Here is a 15,449-nt window from a genome sequence, read left to right on the forward strand (position 1 = left end):
ACTCATGGTGATTATTCGTGGGCAAGTCATCAGCAACTGATGCCAAATACTATCTGCATGCTTCTTCGACATGGACAGCCACGTGCACTAAAACTTTAATACCCACTGTCCTGGATGTATGAGCCTAATTAGGCAGCATCTTAGCATATTTTTGTGCAGTGTGAGTGTATTAAATAAGTTGCATTTTTCAAGGAAGTTGCATTTTGTACAGGTAGCCAGCTTTCACAATGCAACTCTCAGCGCTTTCTTGTACATATGGCAACATATCCATACGACATGCATGATATCATAACGATTTCGAGATGTCTTCAAAAGATTTCAACGAAAATCACATAACTTTTACGGCATGTTGTCGACACCTTATGAATTCAACGACATTTCGTTGTCCTCAACATCATGATGGTCCAATATCGCAAAGATTTCAACGACTTGTCGAATAAGTATAACGACATGTCTTTAATGATAAGGACTTCTACTAGATGTCGATATACTGCAAGATTATAAAGGTCTGATATCGTAAAGAGTCAAACAACATGTCGAAGATCAACAACATGTTCATGATATAAAGATTTCAACGATGAGTCCTAGACGTTCTGCAACATGTCTTCAAGGTATTCTTACAACATGTCACATATCGCACAAATCAGCGCGTCATGTCTGATGCTTTGTGTAACATCTCGCAGACAATATATGTTCTGCCTTGTCAGCATTGGAAGCATACAAAGTACAAGATACAGCACGAGGTAAAGTACAGTACAAACTCTGATAACTTGCACTTTCAGTGTGATCGAACAAAATTCAAATTCTTGTTTATACTGTTGTTTTATCAATGTTTCTAGAGTGCATATTTCAATTTCAGCCATTCAGTTAACCCATAAAATTCACTTGTCCATACTACAAAATATCCGCTGCTTCACCATTAGCTAAAAATTTGTCTCCAGATATCATTAAACAGCAGCGTCTATATCTGGTATAGACGCTAGACGAAAACGTTTGCGTTCTGATTTTTCCCTTCTAGACGGACGATAGCATAACGACAACGATGTCAAGATATGCTTTGACTCATACCACGGCAAGCACAATCGTTTGTTGCTGAAGCCTCGGTTGCTCTTCGTCAACAACAAACTGAATCGGCCGGACAGTTTTTTTCGATTGCATGTTTCCATTTCTGCGCAGGCCGGCGGGGGCGGCCCATGTTACATCTTTTTCGCTCGTCGCTGCCGCCCACAGTACCTGTTTGCTGCACTTATTACGTCGCCGCCACCACATGCTTCGGTCTCTTTAATATTGCCTTGCATTATCCCCAACTTGTTACAAACTCAGAGGTTTTCGCTGCTGTATGCGCTTGACATGCCAGGAGTGACATCGCTTGTAGTTTTAGCGCGATGTTGCTTGTCTGCAAGATCGGTGCGTGACAAACAAGCGTTACCAACGCCACAACGGCCACAATTCCAACGGCGCATGCCATTTCCTTCGTGGCTACCGTGGCTTGCGAAGAAAAGATGGCGGGTGACCTGCGATAGCTTTGCTTGAGTCAAATAAGGGAGCTCCGGCTCAATCGCTCGGAGTACTAACAATGTGACCTCGTCTGCAAAATCGGTGCGTGAGAAACAAGCGTTAGAACTGCCAGAATTCCAAAAATGCAGCATTGACTAGACACAAACGACAATTTTCATTGCCGGCTTACGTAGTTATACAATCATTTTAGACATTGGCTGAAGTCCCGCGTGTATGGCCGAGTGGTTACGTCTTCGATTACTGTTTTGAGGGTCCGTAGTTCGAATCCTCGTCGGATGTTTTTTTTTTTTTTCCCTATGAAGGTTTTATTACCTCTTCTTTTTTAAAACCATAGTAAGCGCCTGTTCCTTGCTTTCAATCACACCGACGTTTGCCACCCTCTTCCTAAACCCAAAGTAGTTCGTTTTCTCGCACCTCCTCTGTAGAGAAACCCGCCGTGAAAACAAAACCAAAACTAACTTTAAAACCTTTACAATTTAAGTATATATGTCAGTTAGTTTACTGTTATTCGCTTTTGCGTTTAAAAACCTCAAATTCAAGTTATAAACACTTTTAATACTTTAAAAGCAGGAAGTTAATTACCAATAACACAATTTTCGTCAAACACAGAAATGCTGCTATTGCAGTCTGGCAACTATCACTCCCTTTTTGTGTGTTTGTTTATAGGGACCGGGCAGCTGGACGGGTGGCGCCACCACTCGGCGCTCCCCTCGTCAGTGGAATGAGCCGGTGCATTGGACTACACAGCCTTCCGTTGTTTTTGTCGTGTTTGCTTCGGTGCTTTGTATGTTTTGGTGGCGTTGTGAGCAGACATGTGAGATGAAACGAAGTCTAAACAGATGTGTTGGGTTCTTAGATGCAGTAATGACTACGTAAACTTGTCGGACGCGTCTAAAGTTGGGTATCGGCTGCAATGGCATGAGCGCTTTTTGCAGCGATCTGCGCTTGGCTCCACCCGTTCTGAGTACGAATAAAACTACTATTATTAGTATTATTTTCTTCTTAAATGCACTCACGGCTACGCAAACTTATTGGATTCTTGTAAGGTTGGGGAAGGACTACATTGACACGAGCGCTTTTTGCAGCGCTCTGCGCCTGGCTTCGCGCAATCTGAGTAGGAATAAAACTATTGCAATATTAGAATTAATTTCTACCACTTTAAATTGTCTTCACTGGTTTCACTGACTACGGTTTCCACGCCAGCCTTAGCTCTGGGATACCTCGATACGTGTACTTTAAATAGAAAGGCACCTGCATATGAGATGGATTACCGTGTAGCCGTAGAAATGTTGCGGTAGTTTACACTTTCTGTAACCGTGAGCTTTGTACCTTCGGTTTTGGTGAACGACACTGTGACAGCATGGGAGCCTGAAAGCCAAAGTGGAAATCCCACGTTTGTGGTGGTTATTTTATCAAGAGCCAAAGTTATTCACCAACTCAACAGCCCAAGCTACAAACCATCCCTCCTCCCCTTCCCGTTTTACCACCTGCGTAGAATAAAGGCTGGCACCGATAGTTAAAAATGTGGCAGTGTTAACATCAGCCGGTGTTTTTTATTGCTTAAGTATTCTTTGCAGAGTACCTAAAAAAATCGTGTAATGCCTGGCGAAGATACCAAAAACGCGCGATTAGTTGCCTCAAATATGGGTGCATGAGCCCGAGTCCTCCACCACAGACACATTTCCGACACGCTGGAAAAAGTTTAGATTTGGAGAGGGGGTATGGAAGTTCAAAATTAAACAGCAAAATCATCTAGCCCTCCGTCTAGCGATTATGATGGTTGAACACAAAGCTTTTTTCGTGCGAAATCGAATGGGAAATGGTCAAAAAGACGCTGCGATCAAAAGACCAAACTGCCCGCTGGTCAAATTCGATGCTTAACTAGTCAAAGTTTAAATCCAGAAGGCAACCAAGGAAACCCATACGATAGAGCTTTGCGATAAACCATCATCGTCGTTAGACGGAGGTGTGCATGATTTTTCAAGCGTAGGTGGCAGCTTGTAAACCGACCGCAGCATTCAGTTGTGAAGCTGAGTACAGGTTTCGGGCACCCTCCTGTCTTGCGTCGTTCAGCCACGCAGGAATTGGTTTTTGAAAAACCATTTACCAACTAGCCAGCAACCATTGCAATTCTTGTAAAGCAATGCTTCTCCACGACAAGCAATAACATTCTACTATCATGCGGTATTTATTCTATCAACGATTCGCGATTACTGTAGTAAGAGCATTTCTGTGAAATTAAACACGTTTCAGCCGTAGGTCATGAAGATACGGAAGCGTCGTCCGTCACAATTTCTGTTTTGAGGTAAATCTTCGAAGACACCCTCCAACTTTGTCTTTCGCTTGTGCACGACGTCGGCGCCGTTTCGTCATCAACTGCCAAAGGCCAGTGCCGCAGCATTCCTAGATCGGTTGCACACACCGGCTTCGTGGGAGCATTTAGCGGCAATATACTCCTGGATTCGCGAAACTGCATGCAGGCATGAAAAAATTGCATGAAGCAACGAACTTTCACTTCCAGCTTGACTTCCAGCTTGGCGCATTGAGCGTCGTCTGCTATTGGTAAATACTGAGTATGGGCGTAAATAACACACATGGCATGCCTCGTAAACGTCACATCCACACTCAAGATTTACCGATCTGAAAAATGCACGTGGGGTCACGTTAGCTTTGCCAGCCGCACCGCAGAAAAACGACAGAAAGCCATGCACAACAACGCTGCGCTGACCGCCACCGGCATTCCACTGACGAGCGGTTCGCCACGGGCGGCGCTGTTCGCTGAAACGACGGTGGTGCCATACAACGGCCGCCCGGTCCCTATGGAGTTGGTTTTGTGCGGAGTGGTAGCTGGGGCGATTTGTTCAGTTTTATCTATTTCAAGCTTAAATCATAGTTATAAAAGCTTTATAGGGTGACGATCATCGCCTCAACGATCATCGCGCGTCAAAGGTGGATGACATTGCGTCCGAACAAAGTGTCGGTGTCCTTGAAGGGCAAGACGAGCGTGAAGAAGGATTTTAGGCGAGAAACGTCGTTTCTGCTGGGGTGAGTACGCATTTTTTTGTTTTTCTGTTCTTGTTCGGAACGAGTTCTGGTGCTTATGGGTCAGTTATTCGGTAGACCCCCATCTCATTTGCTCTCAGAGCCTATGCGATATAGCATACTTGTTTGGCGCCTTGGATTTACCAGTCTACCGTTTCCGCAGCCGTCAGCATCAATTTACGCTGAAGCTAGACCTTTGTTGCGATGCTCGCGCTGTAGAACGCGGCAGCTAATTATTTGACATCACGCAAGGCTCTTAAACACCGGGGCGTTTGTTTGTTATGTGTCTCTCAAACAGTGCCTTTGCGGCGACTGTTAATTCCGTGCAGTGCGCTTCGCAGCTATTACGCTCGCGAGACCGGCTGCCGCCGTCGCGACCCGTCTCGTGGTCTTCGGGCCGCGATATGCGTCGTGGTATGCGTGCCGTACTCATGAAGCTCACATTCACATACGTGGAAATTGAAGGTGAAATGCGCGCGCGTGGTCTCGCAGGGGCGCCTGCCCACTCAACTCTATTTATATTGGAGAATCGAACTTGCAAAGGCAAGCTAGGCATTGAAATGGAGGAGCCTCAACTAGTACACACCAGTTCCGATTGAAAGCTAGCGATGCATATGGGCTGCTAGCAAGCGTTCCATGCAAATTAGCATAGCAGTGAGCTTTGCATATATCAGGCATACCCCACTCACAGAACCTGCGTGCCTAATAAATACATTACTCTGACCTAAATTTCAGTTTGGGTGTTGCGGGAATGTTCTTATTAGGGCCTTGGAGGTTACTCATTAACGATTAATAATCTGCTTAATGTAAGCATTCGTGGTTTGTGTGTGCTTGTATTTCATCAAGTGCCACCACACTCACAGATTATGCACTTTCAGGTGCTGCTGCTGGCTGTCCGGGTTGGCTGGCTGGCTTTCAGTCCAGTTTCAAAGGCTTTGCCAGGGCCCTCCGTGGCCAACTGACACTGCACCTGCTGTACCCAAGTACTGCCTGGCCTTTCCTTGGTGCTGGGTACGCTTTGCCGCCAGGAATAGTCAATCCTTCATCCATCATCTGGCCGCTTGGACCACCCGTTCAGAAGCCAGCGCATTTGCTCAACGCATCGGTCCAGGCACCGCTGCCACATCAGTGCACCCACTGATTATGTACTTTCAGGTTAGTTATTTCATGTTGGAACCTGTCATAATGTATACCTGTTAGCAGTGCTCTAGCCCCTGGTTATTTGAAAGTTTCATGAAACAGTGTTGTGCATTTTGAGTGTGTCATTGCTTAGCAGGGATATTGAAGCGAATCTGGGGCCAATGGCTAAAGTGCAAGAATAGAAATTGAACTGACTTTGAAGCAAGTATCCGTATGTAATCAAGTCAAGCAAACATTTAGGATTTTCGATATGGTTTTGAATTTGCTATACAGACTGGTGTGGAGCTACTTTCCATTTTAAGTAAGCTTACAATATTATCTACTTCAGCTCATACTGTTATTAATCACACTATACCGAAAAGTACATACCGCAGTCTGTAGATTTTGTCGGCACTTTTTTCGCAGTCTCTCATGACAGGCACTATTCTCAGTGATTGGAGGATAGCCGAGGTAGCACCAGTCTTTAAATCAGGGACGGTACTTCACCATTAAATTTTCCTAACAAGCACCATACGCAGGGAACATTTCATCCACTCTCAAGTTGCTAATTATTTATAATATCATATTCGAATATCAGCACGGTTTTCACAAGGGTTACTTGAGAATTTTTCGCGTACCCAAGCTGCAGCATAAGTGTCTGATTGATTTTCGATGGCTTCCCGTCGATGAAACGGACCAAACATACCTCCAAAGAACAGAAACGTGCGATAAGGATTGAGCATGAGGGTGATTAAACAGCGCTTCCAAAAGCAGCGTACCACCGGGCTCATTCTGGCCAATTTGCCAGGCTCAAAGTCTGCGATTTAGCGCAACGACCCATTTACGGTGACACTCAAGCGACGCAGGAAATTTGTGCAGCCAATAGACTCCGCACATGCAGACACTTGTTTTGTCATGGTGCACTTCGCACGGTTCTTGCATGAGCACTTTGTGCTTACGCTGATTGTTGGTGCAGCCAGTAACGACGTAATCACGCCTGCCCGGACAAGTAGCTTCTGAACATCGCCAAGTAAAAGGCAATGATGGCAATTTTCCCAGAATTCCGAAAATAAACATCAATTGAGGATAAAAAGGTCAGGCGTCCTGCTGGCAGGACGAAACGTGGCCTCACAGGCAATGCCTGTCAGGACAAAGTGGTGTGGACTGGCCCGCCACCTTAGTGGGTTAGGAACAGAATTGATGGGCGAACGGGACACCTCTTGGAAGAATTAAACGTTCTCCTTAGGCACTGCTAAACTTGTTGCTGCTGAAATGCCAAATAAATGACACCGATTTTCGATGCCGTTCGGTGCGTCTGATATTCACGCATGGCACGGAGCAACAGCGTGGGACTCAGCGTCGTCTGCTCGCCCCGCAGTCCGAAAGAATTGGTGGCGCCCAGTGCAGGATGGAAATTCTTGTCTATCATGTCTGCTATAAAATATGCCCATGTGGTTGAGATTTCGGCGCATGTAAAGATGCGCAGGTTGTCAAAATTAATACGGAGCCCTCTACTATGGCTCACCTCACAGTCTGTGTAGCGTTGGTGCATTAACCCCGAGAATCAATCAATTATAATTTATGCTTCATCTACATTGAAAAGAAAACACTTGAAAATCTTTGTCCCCCAGGTAGAATCTCTGTCACCGCCACTGTATGTAATTTTATTGCACTTTTACCTCGCAGTCGTTTCCACCCAGATCCTGTGCATAATCGCTCAGCATTGGAAGCTCAGGCGGAGGATGGTCATGCGCTCAACATACCAGAACACTGTCACTAGAGCACCTCTCAAACTCTCGTACTCCTCAAGAAGTGCGCAGCATGCCTGGGGGGGCACAGTAAAAACAGTGCCTCTTATCACACGCCACCACCACATGAAATATCGTTGCAGCTTTAAGTGCATAAATTTTCCTTATTCGAGCCACAGTCATTTGAAGCAATGAAAAAAAAAAAATAAGGCAATCAGCGCGCGGAGATGACACAGACAGTGCAAAATTACCTTATCTGAGCCGCTGTCCGCACCTGTCCAATTGTCACGCTGTGCTAGCATTCATCGTGCAGCCTGCTTCGTGTCTGTGGTTGTAGGAGGCGTGAACAGCGCAGTGCGGAATTTCGAACCAAAAACAATGCTGGGTATCCCTTACGACAAGGCATTCGCAAACCCACAATCCTGCAGAAAGAACACCAGCCACACAAAAAGTTCCTGCTAGCACCACGCCGCAAACCACATTTCGCGTATGACCCTCGTGCACTGCTAGCCAATGAAAAAATGAAGGAGCAAATTGGCCTAGTTGTAACTAGGGTTCACTCTTTTCAATTTAAATAATTTAAAAAATCAATAACAGTCTGCTCATTTTATTTTGCTGAATCGGGTGCTAAAAAAAGGTCAGTTTTTTATGGATAGTTGCATGAGTCAGGGCAAGGCATCGTACTGCCTACTTTGTGTGCATTACAGCCATCTGACTATTTTAGCCACAACCTTTCATCCAGATTGACCTAACAGCACCCAAATGGTTTTTTTTGGCCTTTCTACCACAAAGCAATACACCCACGGTGTACTGCAGTGGGCACTTGGCAAACACTTTAATGAATTCTTGAAAGGCTTGTTTAAACAAGCCGAAAGCATGTTGAGGTATGCATGTTCACCCATAAAAACTAAAAATATACATTTAAATTAAATCTATTCGAAAAGAATTTTTAGTGGATCAATGCCAAAATCTGTAAATGAATTACCGTAATATTCTGAGAAATTGTTCATGGGTACTCAAACTCTTCATTGTCTCGATCCTGGAGTTCATGTTGGTTCAACTGTTTCGGTTTTATTTTCTGCTCGCAGGTTGACATTGGGGGCGGTGTGCTAATTGAGAAGGGGTACCTGGATCAGCTGGTGCATGCGTGTGCGAGTGGCCCTGGCAAATTTGCCAGGGCTCTTTTGCGCCATGTCTTCACTCCGGAGGAGCTCAAGGGGAAAACTCTCTTTGGAGGGAAAGGCAAAGCCCAGGGCGACACTCCTACAAAGCCAGGGTTGGACCCCGTGCGGGTGAAGGCTGTGGTCGGTGAGTGCACATGATTTGCATTTAGAGTGCCAAGAACAAAGCTGTCATCTTTGTCAACTTGTAGCTAATCACCCGTTTTTCTTCATGTGCACAGTGAGATCAGTGCATCCCTTTTATGCTTTTTGGGAAAGTGTCTATTTTTGCACACTTTTATTACTAATTCTGAGAACTTGCTGAACACGTTTTCATTTTTTATAGTAAATCATAAATTCATTCTATCTCTTGCAGGCTACACGGGCCAGAAGTTTCCAGGTGTGAGCGCCGGTTACATAAAAAATAACCTATCATCGCTTTTGAATCGGGAAATAAAGTAAAAAGTGCACGCTGAACACCTTGTTTTTCTTTTTGCATGTCTGCATGAGGCAGAATTTTTAGTCACATGACATGCACTACTGCCACACCATAAACTCGTGTATTGGTGGTGCGATAAAATGTAGATTCTTGTTCAACCTACAATGATCGCAAAAACCTTTGAAAGAAATCGCAGCAGAAACACATTGAGCATTCGTGTAAAACTCAACAACATATCAACAGAAACGCATGGGGCACTCGTAAAAATCTCAACAAAATATCAACAGAAACGCATGCGGCACTCGTAAAAATCTCAACAAAATATCAACAGAAACACATTGGGCACTCATAAAAACCTCGACAAAATATCAATACGAAATTCAGTGGAGACTCAACGGAAAGGCAACAGAAACTCAATGGGAATTCGACGTAAGAAATTCAACGGAAAATCAATGAAACCACGGTGGCCACTTTTCCTGAAAAACTCAACAAATCCTCAACACAATCTCAACAGAAATTCTTTGGATACTCAACAATGTTTGTTGAGGGAATTCAACAAAATTTCTTATGAAACTCAACAATCATTTTTGTAAGGGAGAGCCGCATTCATTACGCCACGAAAGTTATCGGGGCGCAGTTTTCGCTTCTCGATCGATTCCCGACTATCGACACGACAATATATTTCTTGCAGTTATTTATTAAACTGATCTGTTTCTGTTCTGCATCATACAGAGGGAACGCCCGTATTTTGCAAAGCAGAAAAAGATTCCGTCTGACGTGTAACGGAGAGAGCATCCGTATTCCGAGGGACGGAGCGCACTTCCGTTTAATTACGGGTGTTTTCTTTGTTCTGCATCAAACGGATCACGGCTCTGTTTTGTTATTGCCATCTGGTCCGTAATTTATCCGTAAAATTATGGATTGTTTTTACAGTGTGCATAGTGCGCTCGCCTTCAGCTGCTTCCCGTTCCAATGGCCGTTTATTTTTCCACAGTACGGGATCCCTTAGAGCTCAATAATATTTAAACCATACCCGAACACGTCTTACGCGACTGAAAATTCGGGAAAGCATACAATAGTCAACCACCTGCTTGGAATCAAGAAAAGATGTCTTGTCATTTTTATTTATGCTCTGGAAGCAAATGCCGTAGGTATATTTTCACGGGAACATATCTACCATCGCAACAAAACTGATCAAGCGAACCGATTCGAAACAGTGGCGTAACTAAGGGGGAGGGGGAAGGGGGGCAGGGGGGTACAAGCGCCCAGGGCGCAACTTGGGAGGCGGCGCCGAGCCGAGTACGCCCAAAATGTGCCCGAGGGAAAAAAGCGGCAGCGGGTTACCGTATGTCACCGCAGCGGGGCGGCACGGCCGCAAAAGTCGCTGTTGAAGAGAGCTCCAGTTTGGGCTTGTTGGCGCGACATTGTAGCAAAAGATGAGCGCTGAGGATGACAAGGACGAGGTCGCACATGCACATGGGGCGCAATGTCGGGGGACTCACACGGAGCGCTAGCGCCCCCCGCACCTTCCGGCATAGCGCCCCGTATTTGTCCCCCTCTGTCCGTCCTTGTCATCCTCAGCGCTCATTTTTTGCTACAATGTCGCTGTTAAAGCAGGTAAAGTGCTTTCTTTGTCACGAAGCGGCGCCACCTATGTGTGAATCCATAGGTACGGAGTCCAGAAGGCAACCCCAGATGATATCCAGTGTGTGTGCGTGCTACATTGCATGTGCTTTCTGTTTTCGTTTGTATTCCAGAAGCGGGCGAGGGTGGGGGGGGGGGGGAGAGAGAGGGGGAGCGCTCTTAAAGTTTGCACCCTTACAATTCGATTAACCCTTGGGAGGTATTCTTACAAGGCGAGGTGAACCACGTGTGGTAGATTTCAGGGACCCTCTTTTATTTTCACACCAAAGCATTATGGTCGTGTTCCCTCAAAAGCTACCCGCCGCGAATGCTCAGTGGAAGGCGTTGCGCTCCTGAGCTTGCGCGGTTGCGTTCTATTTTTAGCCGCAGCGTTTATTTTTCTGATGAAATTGAGACACTGAAACACCCAATAAACAACCGTTCAATGAGGAACGACCGATTTAAGATGTTATCTTCTTTCAAACACGCAGCATTTTGCATTTGTTGCCTCATTTGTTTTCCGCTCAGATGAACTATCACCTTTTCAAAAAGAAGGGCGATTTGACGAGTGGAAGGCACCCGAGAGCATTACACTTCACGAAAATGCAAAAAATCACCGAATGTGTTTCACACAGTGGAAATAAATTTAATCGGTGCCGCAGGAATAATTGGTGCCGACCTTCAATCACAGATAGAGAAAGGAAAGCACAAGTGGCGTGAACTTTTGACGAGAGTTCTCATCTGGATAAAATTCCTTGCTACTCAGAACTTGCGAGGGCACCGAGGGCACCGAGGGCACTGAGGGCACCGAGGGTCTTCATTGCGAGGGCACCGAGGGTCTTCAAACAGCCATGAGAGCAATGGTCGGAAATTTTCTTGGTCTTTTGAAGTTCCTGTTTTCGACCGCGTCATGAAGCAACACTTCGCATACGTTGAATGTCATCCCGGCTCCACAGCGTACCTATCACGTCTTTCCCGAAACGAATGATTGATTGATTGATTGTAGGGTTTAACGCGCCGACGCAACGCAGGCGATGAGGCGCGCCGTAGTGGAGGGCTCCGTATTAATTTTGACCACCTGGGGATCTTTATCATGCGCCAAAATCTCGTACACACGGGCGTTTTTGCTTTTCGCCTCCATCAGAAAAGCGGCCGCCGCGGCCGGGAATCGAACCCGCGACCTCGTGCTCAGCAGCGTAACGCCTTAGCCACTGAGCCACCGCGGCGGGTTTCCCGAAACGAATTCATCCGCGTGATGGCTGCCGCAGTTCGCGAGTCCTTGTTGCAAAGAATCAGCAAAGTCAAGTATTATGGCATTATGTTCGACACGACTCCCTACCAGGCGCACTGTGAACAAATGTCAGATGTTGTGGGATACGTGAAAGTTGATTTCGACAAGAAATACGTTAGTGTTGAGGCGTCCTTCCTCGGTTTTATCTAGGTAAGGAAGAAATATGCTGAGAGCTTTGTTGAGGTGATGTTACGCAAGCCAGAATCGGACCAAATGAACCTACAGGACTGTCGGTCACAGGGCTACGATAACGCTGCCGTGATGGATGGACAAAAAAAGTGGTTTCAGTCCAAGAATAGCGTGCAGAGTGAAACCTGAACGTGAGTGTAACCTGAACCTGAATAGCGCGTGTAGAGTGAAACCTGAACGTGATGTCAGTGGAGCAGGACAGGTGCACACCACCCTCGAAGATCCCGGATTCTAGGGAGGCTGTGGCGTGTTCGAGTCTGCTTGCACACTAAGACGAACAAATGAAAGAGAAAAACTGACGCAAACACATAATAGCAGAAAAGAAGCCGTTTAAATTAATCCGTGCCAAAAGACACAAAAAAAGGCGAGGAAAAAGGCGCAAGTACAATGTATTAGGAAAGAAGTTGCTAATACGTATCGCCAGGCTTTCGCCTTAAAAGCACGTAGGCAGACTGGACAACGCCGAGGAAATTTTGTGTCTAAAAGCGGAAGGTTTCGATAACGGAATAGCGGATAACGGTGGCTGTTTTGTATGTGGCGCGCTTCTATCCCCCGCTTTCTTTTTTTTTTTGCCAGTCGGACATAGTCACGTGACTGCACTGTCTGCCACTGACGGCAGAAACTACTTCTTAGCACGAAAAATTTCAAAAAATACGCTCATATGAACGCGTGTAATAAAAATAAAATAAACTTTGTAGTGAAATGCCGATTAATAAAGTAAAAGTACAATAAAATAAAGTAGTTGGATTTGCTTGTCCCCGGTAGCCACCAGTGCAGCAGTGGAACGATGAACGCACTGAAAGATGTGCCACGCCCTAGTGGCGCATCTTTGGAGCGCGCTGCCCTGGACCGATTACGTCACCTCAATAATCAGCGAATAGCATGAATCGCATTTTTAAAGCGTTTTAACCCTGCCCCGAAATATTATCATGAGGTTATTATTATCACCACAGCTCCGCCTTGCCCGAGTTTCGCTCAAACTCGGGCCTTCTGGTTCGGGTCAATCAATGTAAACAGGGTTACTATGGTCGAAACAATTTTAGTTTCCTAGCGAAAGAACTAGGGGCGTATCAATTTAAGGGGAAATAAATCACAATGTGTGTTGCCCTTAGTCACAGTTGCAAAGGAGACCGACGCGCGTGACGGGGCGCCGTCCAAAGAAAGCTTCATTTTTGGGGACGCATGCTGCGCATAAATTATCATATTTATGTTTATTCCTTTCTTCCTTTCATTTTGTTCGCGGTTCATTTTCATTGTTTTGAGGCTTTTTTTTTCAATGTTCGGGAGAAGCTGTAAAAAACAATTTGTTATTCGGCAGTAGCAAACACTGGATAAAGCCTCTGCATGGGGTAAAACTAGCGAGTTTCAATTTCGCTGCACTGACGGTAATCCTATACGGTTCAGGAACAAGAACCCGATCCACAAATATATGATGCATGTTTCATCTGTCAGGCCGGGTTTAGACTGTTACCGCAACAGCCGTAATAACTTTAAAGAATGACGTAATTTCACGTCTCAGCCAACCGAACTGCGTGACACACTATTTTTTTTTTTACGTCCATAGCTCACGATATGGCTGTTACGTCGGTAGTCTGAACATAGCCTCACCCTAACTTCAAGAAACATTTCCCTTCTTCCAGAGACTCCCGCAGAACTTTACCGCTCAGTTATTGAATAGAAGCGCGCGTCAGCTCGGAAATTTGCGTCAGTAGTTTTCACTTCTGGAGCTAAAGTCAAGGGACAATGTCGCACGAGCTATAAATCACAGAAACGTCGCGCGTTTGCGCACCGACTAGACGGGTAAAACCTGTGCACGCCGCGTACCACCAGGGCTGCTTGCGCGCAATGCCCAGCAGCCCTGGTAGAAATACAGTCGAACACGGATATATCGAACTCCAAGGGGATCGCGAAATAGTTTGATATATGAAAAATTCGATATAAAAAATATGGGCTCTGAGACCTCACCTATGGCGGACGATCACTTACCGATCGTCGCATTCAAGAATGACAACTAATTCCGCACTCACGACGCAACAGGACGCTTTATTTCCATGAAGAAAAAATCGCTGATCTTGGCCTGCTTCTTCGTCCTGGAAATGAAATTAAAGACGCTGGTCTCGATCTTCTCGAGGCTGCACAACTAGAAAATTCCAGCAGTACGCTGCGCCTTCACACACCATGCACAACACACACGCAAAAGAACAACAGCGCGCACGTACCACAAGAAATTTGGAGGTAACAATTCCAAGGCTCTCTTAACGGACTCCAACAAAGCGCTCGCGATGGTCATCTCCGAGAGAAACAGTGATCTCCGAAAGGTGCTGGATAACTCGCCAAACAGCAGCAACAGCAGCAAAATGCAAAAGAAGGAGGAGGCCACCAGCGCCTTCGTTCCCTCTTCCCTTTCCCGAAACGACATCTGGGGAAGACAGACCCACAGAGAGAAAAAAACAAAACTCTTTTTCGGCAAGCCGGGGAACGTACGCAACCGCAAAAAAAAAAAAAAGAAAAAAAAAAGGACGTGCGCATTCGGGGCATCCCTACCTCGCACTGTCACATTTTCCGAGCGTTCGGGCTTGTGTGCCTAGAGAGATTTAGCATACCGGGGTCCGTCCGCTAACGCTACGGCGGCCGGTAACGGGGCCCGTCTGGGCAAGCGCTAATTCGTTCCGGTAGGGGGGATTAGTTCGGCGAGCCAGTCTTCGCCATGCCCGCGCATTCCTCCACATCCTCCTCAACCTCAATCGGGGGTGCAGCGACCGCCGAAGAGCACCTTCCAGCTCGCGCGGCGTTCGATATACCCAATGTCGGAAAAAATGCGGTTCGATATAGACGTACGAATTCCTATACTTTTACACAGAATTTTCAAGGGGATAATTTATGAGTTCGAAGTAGACAATAATTCGATATACCCGTGTTCGGTATATCCGTGTTCGACTGTAGTTGGTTTGAATAGTTCGGCAGAAATCGTTCGTTTGAAAGGCAATTCATGCTTCGTTTAATAAGCGTTTCTATGTATTGATGACAGGGAATGCCTGTAGGCCTTTGTCCGGTATATTACATTTCTAGTGAATATTTACTTATTCCGTGTAACATGCAAGTTAATCCCCATTCGTTGTAATGCATTTGGGTTGAAGCACATGGGAATTTGTCTGAACTCAAGGCGCGATCCTTGGGGAGAGTTCCGCATTACGCTAATAATAAAGGCGCCTGTCTGTCATATTTTCTTTGGTTCAGCGGCTTTGGACAGGGAAAGATGGGCTGGAACTGTTGAGGCAAAAGTAAGGCATGCCCGTTCTACAACTACATGCCTCGTTTTT

General features: G+C 45.9%; 2 protein-coding genes across 2 annotated transcripts in view; both read left to right on the plus strand.

Moving 5' to 3' along the window:
- The window catches only part of LOC144159260 (tachykinin-like peptides receptor 86C), a 165,117-nt gene that overhangs the window by 126,366 nt on the left and 23,302 nt on the right, over window positions 1–15,449 (plus strand). The gene's annotated exons all lie outside the window — the stretch shown is intronic.
- On the plus strand, window positions 4,343–9,064 carry LOC144149141 (uncharacterized). The gene is made up of 4 exons (XM_077680683.1): window positions 4,343–4,563; window positions 5,439–5,715; window positions 8,516–8,735; window positions 8,964–9,064. The coding sequence occupies exons 1-4, from the start codon at window positions 4,472–4,474 to the stop codon at window positions 9,047–9,049; spliced, it is 675 nt and encodes a 224-aa protein (XP_077536809.1). The 5' UTR covers window positions 4,343–4,471; the 3' UTR covers window positions 9,050–9,064.

The sequence above is a fragment of the Haemaphysalis longicornis genome, unplaced genomic scaffold (genome assembly GCF_048455015.1).
Source record: "Haemaphysalis longicornis isolate Haplotype H1 unplaced genomic scaffold, Haemaphysalis longicornis Haplotype H1 scaffold_1, whole genome shotgun sequence".
Classification (NCBI taxonomy): domain Eukaryota; kingdom Metazoa; phylum Arthropoda; class Arachnida; order Ixodida; family Ixodidae; genus Haemaphysalis; species Haemaphysalis longicornis.